Genomic DNA, 14,090 nt, shown 5'->3' on the forward strand with positions numbered 1-14,090 from the left:
CCTAACAGTTTCAGTTGCTTTGGTTGGTTAGGTATTTACTTGTCAGGTTGAAAGTAAGGCGAGCATATGCATGTGCTTTCCTATTAGGAGGCTGAGTAATGCAGATCCAACTTGCTACGCTGTCATTATCAGGCATAATCTGACAGCACACAGCCTGAAATGAGACGTTGATAATCAACGCTGATTGGCTGTCAATGTTGGGCTGCAATAAATTACCCCATCTCCAAATGCTCTACTCAGATACTCAAAACCTGCTTACTCCTTCTTCTACTAGAAGAAACTCCGAGGCTGGAAACAAGTCCTTTTTCGTGGTCCTTTACAATATTAAAGCACAATGGCTAGTAACCGTTATGTGTATTCACCGTTGACAAACGATAAAAATATCCGTCTACTCCGCTTATCTCCAAGTACGAGTTTCTCAGACCGGATTGAAGGTTACCTCTTCGAATATACCTTATCTAAATCAGGCAAAAACGCACACCTCTATGAAGCCCTATCCTACACTTGGGGCGCTCCAGATAAAAAACATTCAATTTGGATCGAGGGAGATGAATTACAAATCACCGCAAATTGTCACGCGGCACTATCGCAACTACGAGATGACTTGCTTGACCGCATCATATGGATTGATGCAATTTGTATCGACCAAGCAAATAAGGACGAGCGCGGAACGCAAGTACAGCTGATGGCAGAAATTTATTGCAAAGCTAGACAAGTCATTGTCTGGCTTGGAGAGGCGACGCCTGAGACCGAGGGTGCGCTTGAGCACATTCGCACCGCTGCGGAGGAAGGTGAGGGATCAACAATACCAGAGTGTCAATCAGTCGTCGCCCTACTGCAGAGGCCATGGTTCCGAAGAATCTGGGTAAGACTCCGACTACCTACGATGAAAAGGTGTCATATTTACTGACAATGGGACAGGTGCTGCAAGAAGTCGCCGCCGCTCGACATGTAGTCGTGGCCTGTGGAACAACACAAATTGACGGATATGCATTCTGCCTCGGACTACCACCGCATGTATATGAAGAGTCGTCCTCTGCAGCGGTACGGTCCATCGAGTTCTTAATCAAGCGCTCTATATTTCGGCCGAAGTATACACAAGATGCCTCGGGGAGAGTCACCTTCGGTATACGGCCCTTGGGAGAGCTCATGGACATGTATCATTCCCATGATGCCACAGAGCCCCTCGATAGAGTCTTTGCCCTGCTTGGAATGAGTACGGATGGGTTATCGGCTCCTGAGCTTGTTCCAAACTACAACACTCCATGGCACGTTCTCTTCGATAGACTAATCAACTTTGTGCTCGGCCGCAAAGTTTTAGTGAAAACATTCGTTGATAGAAGAATAGCAATTATCTGTGGACAAGGCACGGTCATCGGCAAGGTAGTTTCTGTTTCAAGCAGTTTTCAGAATCGTGACCCGCAGGCAACCATTTCATACGCGAAAGACTTCCAAACTCTCGGATCTACAGATACCTGGACCTTTCACCCTGCAGTGGAAAGTGTCGCATGTGGCGACCTGTTATGCTGGCTCGATGGTGCCTCAAACCCGATGGCCATCAGATCCCTCAAAACCCATTTATCAGTCATAATGATTTCCGTCACTCCAACTCGGGGCATATTGGACTTACTTCCGATGTCGAAGTTACTAAACTTCCCCCTTGTATGGAACCATGAAGCCGATTGGAGAAATACCCGGGATTGCAGATCTCAATCGTGGCTCGCTGACGAGGTCCTCAGTTGTGCAGAATCACATCCTCAGAAATCTGTGAGAGAAGGCAATCTGTTTCGAGATGTCGCGCGAGTTTTAGTCGCTGCCGATCAATGTGAGGATGCTGCTGAATTATTCGACAATGCATCGGAATCGTACATCAGCCTTAGAGGCAAGGATGACCTGCTCATGATTAATTGTTTAGAAGAGCTGGCGATAGCCTGTCATAATATGCAACAATGGGCCGCAGCCAAGGACCTCTGGGAATACATCATACGGACAAGCTATGCGATCAGGCAAGGAATTCTAGACACGCTCGCGTATCTAGATAACTTTATGTTGACACTTGAGCACGCTGGTTACACCTTTGAAGAAAGTAAATGGCGACAAACAACACATATCCTTCAAGCAAAACAATCTGACACCCTCCTTACTGACGAGAAAGTCCTTGAGATTACCTCAAGTTATGATACAGAAGTCGTAAGCATCCTTCTTGACCAGTTGGGTAGCGACGCCTGTGTTGATGAACAAATGCTGATTGCTGTTGCTCAAAACGAGAGCCACGGTGCATCAGTAATGGAATTCTTGCTTAATCGATCAAACCCTGAGCCAGAGATCACCGAAGGAATTCTCGTTGCAGGAGGAGGTATTCATTCACCGGGAAAAAAGCTGACAGCTATCCCCCTTGAGCGAAGAGATAAAGAGGCGAAGATCACGCAAAACTTGCTCCAGACCGCGGCAGCTAACAGCCACTGTAACCAAAATCTGATGCAAGTATTATTGAGTCACCAAGGAAGCACATTTGACTTAGGTGATGTTGCAGAGGGGGCGTGGGCAGAGCTCGCATTGTTTCTGAAAGCGCGTCACGCTGTCAACAGCGAAGGGATGGAGTTCAAACAAACAATGTCCTTGGTCCAGCGCTTTTGGAACCCAAAGGATATTACAATACTAGAAATTGTTCTCTCGGCTACAGATCCTAAGGTTTTATCCCGGGGGAGTCGAGAGTTATTACAATTTGCCTGTGACAGACTCGCTTTCCCTCTTTTTCGTTTTTTTCTCAACCTCAGCCCTCCTAGCCTGAAGGATATTATTCATACACTAGCATATGCATCATTGCAGTACGATAAAAGCGATCTTTCAGATTTGGTCGAAGTTATCACTTCCCGATGTAATGATGCGAATGACCCATGTACGGTAGCTAAGGAAGTGGTCAACGAGTGCTGCAGAATCATGAAAACTGGAACCCCAGCTGAATTATCGTTCTTTATCGACGGTCTCAATCAGCTCCAACTCCCACCCCAAGCCGTCATGGTTCATACGCAGTCAGCTATACTTTCGGCCATTGCGTCGGATGATCCGTCGTTTTTGAAGATCCTTGTTGAGAGGCGACTTGTTTCAGTCCTCATGACACCCTTCTCCATAAAAGAGGAGCAAAGAAGTTTGGAGGGGCGGTTACCGGAGATTGTAGGTGAAAGAACCTGGAAATTCCCCCCCGCAGGAATGCCAGATTTGCCACTATACTGTGCGATTGTATTTGTTCGCGATATACCGACATTGAGGTATCTCTGTCGTGCCGGTGCCAGATTAAACTGCTACCTTCCCGATCAAGTCACGAATCAAGAGGAACCACCAATTGTAGCGAGCTTACGAGAGCAGAACACATTGCAAATTGCCCGGGCCAAGTTCGTTGAATCGCTAAAAGGTTTTTCCCAGATTTTAGGATTTGGACGAGGGAAAGATTCGGGGCTGCCTCGATTGCAAATTGATTGGCAATTTCAAATATATGGGAGGGTTCGGGCATCTGCGAGGTCAGTTTTTCGACCAATGGCCTACCTATATTTGGGTTTCAACCTTTATCGCTGGCCTAAGCCACTCTCGAGCGAGGACTCTTGGAAGCAATGGCGGGAAGAAGCTATCACAGCTTTGGGCGAATATTATAGGGAAGCATCTGATTAGTGTGCTTGTGGCTTTGAAGTTGATATGGTAACGTATGTGGGGACTTCTTATTGGCATAAGGTTTTTTTTGGCAGACGGCTTCCCAATTTTGGAGTTTTTGTCCAAGTCAGCCAGTTTTGCCCCTGGTACTTTTTCATTGAGCTGATGTATCTGGACTAAAGATTTTTAACACGAAGCGATTGCAGTGCCCCTCGACTACCTAAATTAGACTCGAGCTGACGCACATTTATGGATTGAAATGCGTAAAGTTAAACATTGGCTACGCTTAACTCCACTAACCCACTTAGCTCGAAGGTTGTTCCACTGCGCTCCACCTTTACTTTTGCCGATCTTCCTTGCGTATCCATAATCAAGTCAATTTTCAAGGCTAACCTTACTAAAATCGAACTTTTCATTATACTTGACAAAGGGGTTTCGATATGTGGCAATGCTCATGGTGTCATTCGTTCCGCAGTGGTCGAATTAGCCAATAGAGAATGACCTCCACGCTGACGTTGCCTCATTGATCGCCCACAAAAACATAACATGGTCTTACGACTGGGTATATATAGGTACTGCTTTTCCCCATCCTAAGAGGACTGACTTGTGAAGTCTATCAACAAAATATAAGTCGAAACACTCAAGATGCAGGAGAAAGGCATAATCTACAATGATGACAAGAAGGATATCGAATGCCTCAAGCATGGTACGTTACCTCCTCCGTAACATGACCTGATACTAACTATACATCCCAGATCCGTCCATCCAAGACTACCAAAAAATCGAGCCCGAAAGTACCTCATCAAGTCAGCAAACCCCAAATACATCGACAAATACCGCCACAAATTCGGAAAGAAAACGACTGACAGGCCTAATCTTCCATGCCCTGCTACGTATACTACAATGCATATTCGCAGTAGTAGTCGCGATTCTATACGGGCTTGATCTCAAAGAAGCAACAAGGGTCAATGCAAGAGCGCATCCTTCTTGGGTTTTCGCCGAGGTTGTAGCTGGACTATCCATGATATGCTGTATCATGCAATGGATCTTTATGACGGCTGTGTGGTACTGGTGCTTTTTGGATGCTTTCATCTCTGTTCTATGGCTAGCGCAGTTTGGAGTCTTTGCGTCGCTATATCTAGGCGCTCGGTTCCAAGACGTATTGGTGCCAACGTCACGCGAAAGGATGCAGGCAGCGGTCTGGGTCAATCTTGTATGCGTTGTTCTGTGGTTTGCGGCGACACTATATGGTTCTATAGGCTGCTGTGCTCGTTGCAAGAGATCTCGACGGAACAAAAAGCACACTGGGTCAGCCTTGAGGGTGGATGAAGAACAAGTGGCAAGTCATGAGGAAGGCGTTGAGTGACTGGCAGTCGGCAAAGCCCGGCACTGCTAGGTGTCATCACACACGAGTTTTTATGATAACCTTTACGGACGAATTATTTTCCATCTCGGGGCGAATTCTGTTTATTTAACACCATCAAGACGCATTACTCTACCATTAACATTTGATCTTTATTGAATAAGAATATCACGTTACTCAATTTGAAAATTAAGCATCACCACTTCTCATCTAAGTACAAAAAAGAATAATTACCTAACTAAACTCAACAGCTTCCCTTAATAGCCTTACTAAATCCCATCGAGTTGTTCTTTCGGCTGTTCTCATCCTTGCATGCCATTGTTGTGGTTTGCAGCATTTAAAAGATTAATCGCATCAAACCTAAAGCTATCGGGCTCTAGATGACTCCTGAAATCGGACCGGAAAACAAGGTTTGTCCCATTTCTGCCACCCTCTGAATACGGCGGCCAGATTGGTAGAGAATGGTCTCCCGCAAAACGACCACTCATCCTAAAAGAGTTCGGGTTTTGGTCGTAAACAAAGCTGATCCAGGAGCTGCACATCAGTCGTGCGGCTTCGATGTAGTCTTTTCCTCTATCCTCAAATGGTTTCTGAGTTCCGTTCCATGGTAAAAGGTTTTCCTTGTTGTAGCCAACTCCTTCGAGGTTGAAAAAGACAAAGGGAATTTCCTGGACATGAGAGACTCCAAAGATATCTGGGATCGATGCAGGAATAATGTCAAAGCGATAAGAGTACACGTTCAGACCGGCAGCAGTCCAAATCTGACTGGTTAAGCGCTTGTGGGCTATGATGACGGAGTCGCCCAAGTATGCCGCAATACGTCGCCATTGTGTACCATAGGGATATCCCGGACGATAGTCTGCTGGTAAGGTGGGAACACCAGGAACACCATCATCTGGAATATCAGGATAGGCCTTGGCCACTTGTTGCGCAAATGCAGCTGGAAGACTTTGAATACCTAAGAATCGGGATTAGCTCATGCTTAAACATGCTGGTCAAGTAGGGCGTATCATACCTTGTAAATAGGACATGAATTCAGTATCGGTACTTATATTCTTGGGTGTTGGTGGTTGCGAGGCAAAATAAGTTCCCTCGTCAGTATTTGTGCTTGTCAAAATTGGAACGCAAACAAAGTGACCGTTAGCCAAAAGCTCTGAATCCGAGCCACGAATAAAATCCCCGTCATTTGAAGGACCGAAGGCAGCCCAAAGGTTCTGTGAAGCGGAAAATATCTTGTCCAGGTTTTGGATTGGAACACCACGTAGACACTGCAGGTTATTGGAAGAAGCGTTGCAGCCAGTGGCGTTTAGTAGTTGATCATACGATGACTGGAAGTATTGAGGAGGAAAGACTGGTCGATAGAACATTGGGCTTCCACTGTCCATGATGGCTCCACGGAACAAGCCATCATCTCTTCCCCCGAAAGCTGTCAAATGAAAACCAACCGAGAATGCTCCTGCACTCTCACCCAGATTATCACTCGCGACGGGTCACCACCAAAGGCGGATATGTTTTCTTGAATCCAGTGCAGTGCAAGACGTTGGCCTTTAAGTCCAAGATTCGTATTCTCGGAATCGGCAATCTCGAGTGAATTGACAAAACCAAGAACTCCTAGACGATAGTTAATAGACACCGCCACGATGGGCTTGCCGATGGCGACGGATTGTTGGACGATGAATGAGAGGTTGTACCGCTGGTCAACTGCGGAACCTTCTATCAAACCACCACCATGTATCCAGACGAGGACTGGGAGATTTTCCTTAGTATGAGAGGGACGAACGACGTTGAGATACAGGCAGTCTTCTGAAGTCTTGTAAGCTGAATCATCAGTCTAACAGGGTTCTGTTAGTATGAGTTTTCATGGCGCGTTTTCTGATAGATCAAGCTACTTACCCCGTACCCTATGCACGCATCAGAATAGTTCCCGGCTGGCTTTTTGTCAACCCATGTGGCATTAAGTGGTTGCGGAGTCCGAAAGCGAAGATTGCCGACCGGTGGCTGCGCATATGGTACTCCGAGAAAAAAGTCTTGATCGAACGAGGTAGAATGAAATCCCGTGTAGGTGCCATTCTTGATGGTGACAACAGGTAGATTGGGGTTGGATGTAGGTTTACCTGAGATCCCCACAGCAAATCCTACAATGCCCCATATAGCTTGAAATCTCATTGTATAGATGTTTCTTTCTTCGTTGAAATTATTAATAGTATAATTATATAAGGATTAAGATAATTATATAATATAGTAAGAGGTCTAGTTATATAACTTAGTTTAATTAATTATAATATTAGGTTTTATTTTAATATTTTAACTTTATATTAAACTCTTAACTATATATATAAATTTCTTTTTTTATAGACTTTAACTTAAATAAAGTTTCCTATTTAAGCTATTATAACTAAATATATAGAAAAGCTATTACTTAAAATATTTATATTTATTTTTAATAATTTAAATAAATACCTTTAATTCTATTAACTATAGTTTATATTAACCTATTATATTATAAAATATAATCTTTTTTATTATAAAGATATTCTCTTTTTTAATTTTATAATATAGTATATAAAGCTATTGCCTTTTCTATTAAATTTACTATAAACCCCTTTAAGGGATAAAAATATTAAGGAATTATAAGACCTTATAGCTAAATATAGTTAATATTATACTATTTTTAATTAAAGGTTTTTAATCTATAGAAATATATTTTAGCTTTATTATTATAAGGTTATATAAATCTTAAAATAAAGCTAGGCTAATATATAATATTTTAATAATTTTATTATATATATAGTAAAATTACCTTATATATTACTTAATTATAAGGCTATAGTTATAAGGTTAAATAATATAATAATATAGTATTAATATTATAATTATAATTTAAGTTAATTTAATATATTAAATATTAAAAATAAAATAATTTACTTTTTTATTATTATTTTTATTTTTTTTTATTAATAGTTTTATTATATAAAGAAAAAAAAAGTATTTATTATTATTTTATTATTTTATATAGTTTTATTTTAATATAAAGTTTTATTAAAAGCTTATTTAAAAGTATAGCCTTATAGCCTTATAATATTATTAAATTATTAAATATTTATTATTTAGGCTATCTTATTTTATAAAGAAATAATTAAAAGTCTTAAAGATATAAATAGATATTTCTTTATGTAAAATAATAAATGAGATGGTACTCCTATCAGCTGGCCTGAGGTCTCTTATGGGTAGTCAAGCCCATCTTATATAGTACTATGGTTAACCATAGTAAAAATAAAAAGCCGAATGTCCAAGTCTCCGAGCCGCAATGTCTTCGCTGATCTTCAATTAGATTGGAGAGCTAATCCAGTACTAGTTCGATGATCTTATTCCTTTTTGGAAAATGTTTCGACGCTACTGGTAGATTTACACTAACTCGCTCTTAGCTCTCACCTCCGCGCCACCTATGTCAGCTGCCGCCCAGTTCTCCTTGTCATCAGCCCGATGAATGGTTTTTGATGATACCTGGGCCCAGCTGGAGACTTCTTTTTCTCCTATTCAATTTCGAAATCCAGGCCAATACTCCCTCGCTGCGAGTTTATTCCGGAGCTTTTGCCTGTATGACAGACCTTTGAGACGTGGCCTAAAGCTAACCGTCATCAATTCTATGCACAGCTAGCACAATGGTATACACGGGAGAGCCATCAAAAGCATGTCAGCCTTGCCGTGAGAAGCGAAGAAAGGTTAGATACTATCCCCTATCCGCGATGTCAGCCAGACCCATCTGAATCATTTGGAGTCATTATTACTTATAATTAGCTCATATTTTTATCAATGCGACCATGCCCAACCAGGCTGCTCTCAATGTGCCCGTCAGAACATCCCATGTCCTGGCTACCGTTCCGACTGGGAGTTGAAGCTCAGAGACCAGACTACCTCCCTGGGTCAAGAATCTCGCAAACGGAAGGACAAACAAATGACAAAATCTCGACTACCATCACCACAAAGTTTCGAGACTCATCTTGCAACTCTAGGCTCGCCATCTCGAGCCATTGACAACCAACTGGTCAGCTCTGCTGTGTCGTACTTTATGTTCACTTATATCGATTCTACGGCGTACGGGTCCTACTTACCCCAGCTGTATAGCGAGGTTATATTGCAACAACCCGTTCAAGGCGCCTTGTTTACAGCCGTCAGGGCCACTTCGTTGGCGGCTTTGGCTAGACAGCATCAGAGCCAAAAGATGATGGAAGTGGCGTTCAAGCATTTCTCGATAGCACTATCAGAGACCAACAAAAGCTTAGCTGTTCCCAATGAGGCCATCCTCAACACGACGCTAGGCGCCGTACTGACTTTGGGTCTCTTTGAATCAATCGTTTCCAATGGGTATCACAACATCAAAAACTGGATAGCCCATACCCTTGGGACTATAGCGCTCCTGCGTCTACGGGGTGTTGATCAGTTCAAAGACCTGCTTGGTCGACACATGTGTATTCATGCTTCCTACAATATCCGTGTCAGCTGCATCAGCCGCAACGTTAACGTCCCTAGAGATCTTCTTGGGCTCGAACGTGAGTGGTACAAGGCATTCAACGTCCCCAAGCCTGTTCGAGACCATTACTCTATCATGGACAGGGTGTGCAGCATAAAAGCCAGATTACAAAAAGGCTCTACTCCTGGACTGATTAACCATGCAATCAATATCGACAAGGACGCTGGAGAATTAATCCAAACATTTTGCATGGCTGGAGGCGGCGGTCAGGATGGTGTTGGCCGTACTTCCCCTTCGAATATGCCCACCGCGGTGATGAAAGAAAAGAACAATCTTGAAATCGATATAAACTCTCTCCCTTTGGTGATGATGGCTCGCTGGCTTTTTGGCATGTCGACGCTTCGTCTAGTCATGATTGAAGTGGTTTGGAATAGCATATCAAAGATTTCGTCTGAATCTATGATCATCCCTGAACTTGATGGCATCCTCCTAAATTCTTTCTCGGCTAGGGACGTTCAGACTCATATTAATAACTACGCCAACCACAGAATTACCCAAATCGCAAAAATGATCATCGCCTTCGCACCAAGATTTCTTGACGCAAACGATCCAAAATCTCGATTTCCTAAAATGGCACGGTGCATGATCTTACCACTGGCTTTCATCCAGAGCAGCCCTTGTTGCCCGTCAGATACGCGGCAGGAGGTACTGGATTTACTAGGCGTATTGGAAAGAGACATTGAGTTATCCCAAGCGGAGCATGCGGTGAAAATCACCCACGGATCTAGGTTGGCAGGAGATTGGTAAGTGGTACAAAGAACTGGCCTTGTATTGTATACACTGTACTAAGACTGACATACAGGCTTCCATTGCACCATATGATCTAAGGCGTTAGGTCCTGGACGCGGAATCGATTACAATGAGAAGGCCTGGGCGAAAGCTTAAGTGACCATGAAAATCACAATGAGTTTAATTGATGGGCTGGGTATCTCGGCCCCTTCACCAGAAACCATTCAGAATATTCCTTGACGCATAAATAAGAGTATTGATACATTTTAGTCATCTAGCTAGTAGATAAACCTCTCAGAATTCTTGGGACTTCGTACAACTTCAGCCTGAGCGAAACCAAGCCGGGGTCTCCCATTGACATTCCACACCCCATACCTGACTGGGCCAATTGACTCAGTCGATTTCAATATGTTGCCAACATTCATGTTCGGATCAATTTTGCCCATCACAGGATGCGTCCCCGGCATGCCCAAAAACGCAATTACTACTTCAAATGGATTCAGCGATACATGGCGTCCAAGCTCCCAGAATCCCCAAAAAAGCGGCAGAGTAGCCAGCATGCCAGCCATAGATACTAAGAGTGCGATGGCCATTTTGTTGTAGTCCGTCTCGTAAACCGACTGCATTATGTATCTCTTAAAATCAGTAGTCTGGCTGTTGGTGGTGTTTTCAGCTGCGTATTGCATGCTCGCTCGGAATGATATTTCTCTCGCAGCCTCGATTATGTTTTCCATCGGGTTTGTCCATGTGTCCATGCATGATGGCTCACTGCCGTTTAGCGACATGTACTGGGTCGCTGGGAGGCCTGAAGTCATGAGCTCCGTTCCCCAACTGGTGGTACGTTTCATAAAGGCGTAAGAGGTGAAAACGGAGGAAAGAATGGTGCTGAATCCGCCCAATATGTTGGATTTCCCCACTCCCATAGGGATCATGTGTCTGAATGTTGAAGGTTGGTCAATCTCAGACAAAGTTCACAGATCGGGCAGTACTAACCTTGGCTCAATGAAGACATCGTCATGCCACGTTCCTTGCAATCTCACCCTTGCGCCTTCTGTGATAATAGGATATTCGGTTATTCCAGCAGTAAGATCGCACGTTTGGATTTTGACATCGCCGCTGCAGTTATGGGTGGCCTTCCAGAGGGTTGTGAATTGTAATCGTGAGCCGTTTTTACTGGTGTATACCTCCATCCCCTTGTATTCAGTGACATTTATCTGGAAAAGATAATCTCCTCCTGCCGTCATCTTTGGTGATGAAATTTCGGAACTTATGTCGAATCTTTGAGACTTTTCAGTGCAGTTGACCGCAAAGCCAAATCCCTAACAGCAACAGAATTAGTTGGCGAATACACTAAAAATGAGTTCAATGGAAAGTTTACTTGTACAGTGCCGGTGCAATTATCACAGGACGGACTGTAAACACGGATTTCTTCTCGGCTGCTGTAAGACTGGGCAATCTTGCTGAAATTCTGAGTGAGGAAGAACACATTCGTGTTTCGGCCACTGAGAGTTGCACCATAACCAAACGGAAGCTCTCGTGCAATGGGGAACTTTATAGATTCTCGTATCATAGAGTATTCCGTAGTCGTCGAAGTTGCCCGCTGGATCAAGGGGTTACGAAGCATCGACAGGGTAACTACAATAGAAGCTAAATTGCATTAGTTCATTGGTTATTTTAAGACTTCAATATGCACTTACCAAACCCAAGTCGCTTAGATCGTAGTCTAGCCAAGTTGCATACAGCCTCAAGAAGACTAGTAGAGGATGCATATATCGCTTCGAGGTTTGGTAACTACAATCGTTAGAATACGACAATGGCTGAAAAAAAACTTTATACTCACTGTAGTCGATTTACAAGCTTGCCTCCAGAAGGAGAGAGCTGCGCCTTCTGCTAAAGCATGTGCTAGGAATGCACCGCTTATAGTAGACGTTAGAGCTAACCAGACTGTCGGTTGCATGCGACTATCCCAATCGTCCACTGGTGTTTGATCAGATAGAACCAAGACAACGACAGCGACAATTGTACCTATAAGAACCAATTTATTAACAGGCCTATTCAGTCTTTGGATATGGCTTTTTTACTAATCAACGAGAAATGCCATGAGCTAAAGCCTGTAATAGGGAATCGCTTCCAAAACCCGGGTTCCCATGGTTCACTAAGACGATCGTTCATGCCCATTGGGGTAGGCGAGCCTTGAAGACCGGGGCTTGCTGCCGCCGGTTTGTCAAATGGCTGCTCATTCATAGAAACGTAACCGTTGTTAAGCATCCCCATTCCATAACCATTTTGGTAATTACGATTTGCACGCTAACAGTACTATTTTAATGTCATCCAATCTAGTGTTATAAATGGTTTAATATAGCATACCTGTGATATGGCTGGGAGACGTAGTTTCCTCATGATGTCAAATATGGGTCTAATCAAATGTGGAACAATCCGCGTATACTTCAAGCTGGAGATGAATGTCGGCGATGCAGTTTCAGTTTAGCGACTTTCCCGTACTCTGCACAGCGCTTAGCAACAAATAAGTCTCGTGGAATAGAGGAATAAAATAATACAAAAGGGATGAAAATAGAAAAGGGGGTATGGAGAAAGAAAATTTGGCATAGCGCGTGTGGACCTTGCACGAATTGTGGATTAACTCGTATATTTTATTACATAATGTCATTTTAATATCATCATTCAAATCAAGTGGAAAGTCGCTCTTCTATGTAAAGTGGTTTCTTAGTATTACTTCTAAGATAAAAGGTTAACGAAGGTTATCATTATCTGGTATTCAATCTAGATTGGTTTGAGATAAGATTGCATTAAAACCGGCTGTTCCGGTGTGATGGATCTCAGTATAAAATGCCGCAAATTCCGTAAATAAATCCACTTTAGCCCCTGTCTACGGCACTAACCTTGCCGTTTTAACCTACTAACGGCAGTTCTCGACCCATGTATTATTCCCGAGAATATCCGTAGCTATGTGAGAATCACTGATGCTGAGAAAAAACCCAGATCTAATAACATTATAGCACATTGTAGAAGTTGACGTTGATATACCTGTCAAGACGTTTCGCTTCTACAATTAACAATACCACCTTGAAAATTATCGCCAGTGGGGAAATAATCGAGGGTCAAACAAACTTCTCATTTAGATAATAGGTATTCGGCACGGGTGCTGGTTGAACTAGATTGCCAAAAAAAAGATCAAAGCCGTCTATGGATCCATTGGCATAGACTGAATAGCCAACTCTGAGCTTTGGGAAATAGAAGAATAGTTCTAGGTAGAATGATTAGACTTGGCTATCAAGTCAATAATTGTATAGGGTAGTTAACCCCTAGTTAATAACATCACGAATCTCTCACGATAGAAGTAGCATTATTTAGTTAATTAACTAGATAATCTGCACTAAGATAGCCTTTAGCTTTAGGCTTCTTTATCTAGCCTTCTTCTAGGTTTAATACCTTATCCCTATAACTTAAAGGCCCTAATTACTATTATAATATACCTTTTTAACTAGTTAAATTAGTTATTATATAAGATTATTAGTATATTAAATGCCTTAAGGAATATAGTTTATTTTCTAGATAGCTTAAATTTTTCCTCTAAGATAACCTTTTTAAGCTATTATATTTCCTTTAGCCTTTCTTTCTTATCCTCTTTATATAAAATTAAAAGGTTTAACTTATAGATAAAGGCTATTAATTTAACCTTTATAAGAATATCTTTTTTTTTTATTATATAAAAAAGCTTAGCTTTTATATATAAAAGGCCTTTATTTTTAAGTCTTTTAATTATATTTTTAATTATATTAGAATATAAGCTATTAAAGTAAT

At 42.3% G+C, this 14,090-nt stretch overlaps 5 protein-coding genes across 5 annotated transcripts; 3 read left to right on the forward strand and 2 right to left on the reverse strand.

Moving 5' to 3' along the window:
- Positions 1-334: 334 nt before the first annotated feature.
- FSST1_006885 (uncharacterized protein) lies at positions 335-3,666 on the forward strand (the record flags this gene model as incomplete). The annotated part of the gene is made up of 2 exons (XM_083236442.1): positions 335-865; positions 922-3,666. 2 exons carry the CDS (start codon positions 335-337, stop codon positions 3,664-3,666), a joined length of 3,276 nt encoding a protein of 1,091 aa, XP_083082846.1.
- A 624-nt stretch (positions 3,667-4,290) lies between these two features.
- On the forward strand, positions 4,291-5,011 carry FSST1_006886 (MARVEL domain-containing protein; the record flags this gene model as incomplete). The annotated part of the gene is made up of 2 exons (XM_083236443.1): positions 4,291-4,351; positions 4,401-5,011. The coding sequence occupies 2 exons, from the start codon at positions 4,291-4,293 to the stop codon at positions 5,009-5,011; spliced, it is 672 nt and encodes a 223-aa protein (XP_083082847.1).
- Positions 5,012-5,310: 299 nt separating this feature from the next.
- FSST1_006887 (uncharacterized protein) lies at positions 5,311-7,174 on the reverse strand (the record flags this gene model as incomplete). Its single annotated transcript, XM_083236444.1, has 4 exons — positions 5,311-5,966; positions 6,024-6,336; positions 6,477-6,839; positions 6,902-7,174. 4 exons carry the CDS (start codon positions 7,172-7,174, stop codon positions 5,311-5,313), a joined length of 1,605 nt encoding a protein of 534 aa, XP_083082848.1.
- A 1,789-nt stretch (positions 7,175-8,963) lies between these two features.
- On the forward strand, positions 8,964-10,286 carry FSST1_006888 (uncharacterized protein; the record flags this gene model as incomplete). Its single annotated transcript, XM_083236445.1, has 1 exon — positions 8,964-10,286. The coding sequence occupies one exon, from the start codon at positions 8,964-8,966 to the stop codon at positions 10,284-10,286; it is 1,323 nt and encodes a 440-aa protein (XP_083082849.1).
- A 260-nt stretch (positions 10,287-10,546) lies between these two features.
- FSST1_006889 (DUF3176 domain-containing protein) lies at positions 10,547-12,542 on the reverse strand (the record flags this gene model as incomplete). The annotated part of the gene is made up of 6 exons (XM_083236446.1): positions 10,547-11,204; positions 11,262-11,587; positions 11,647-11,915; positions 11,966-12,059; positions 12,109-12,293; positions 12,350-12,542. The coding sequence occupies 6 exons, from the start codon at positions 12,540-12,542 to the stop codon at positions 10,547-10,549; spliced, it is 1,725 nt and encodes a 574-aa protein (XP_083082850.1).
- Between the last annotated feature and the right edge of the window lie 1,548 nt (positions 12,543-14,090).

The sequence above is a fragment of the Fusarium sambucinum genome, chromosome II (assembly GCF_050947815.1).
Source record: "Fusarium sambucinum isolate potato_lamoka chromosome II, whole genome shotgun sequence".
Lineage (NCBI taxonomy): Eukaryota > Fungi > Ascomycota > Sordariomycetes > Hypocreales > Nectriaceae > Fusarium > Fusarium sambucinum.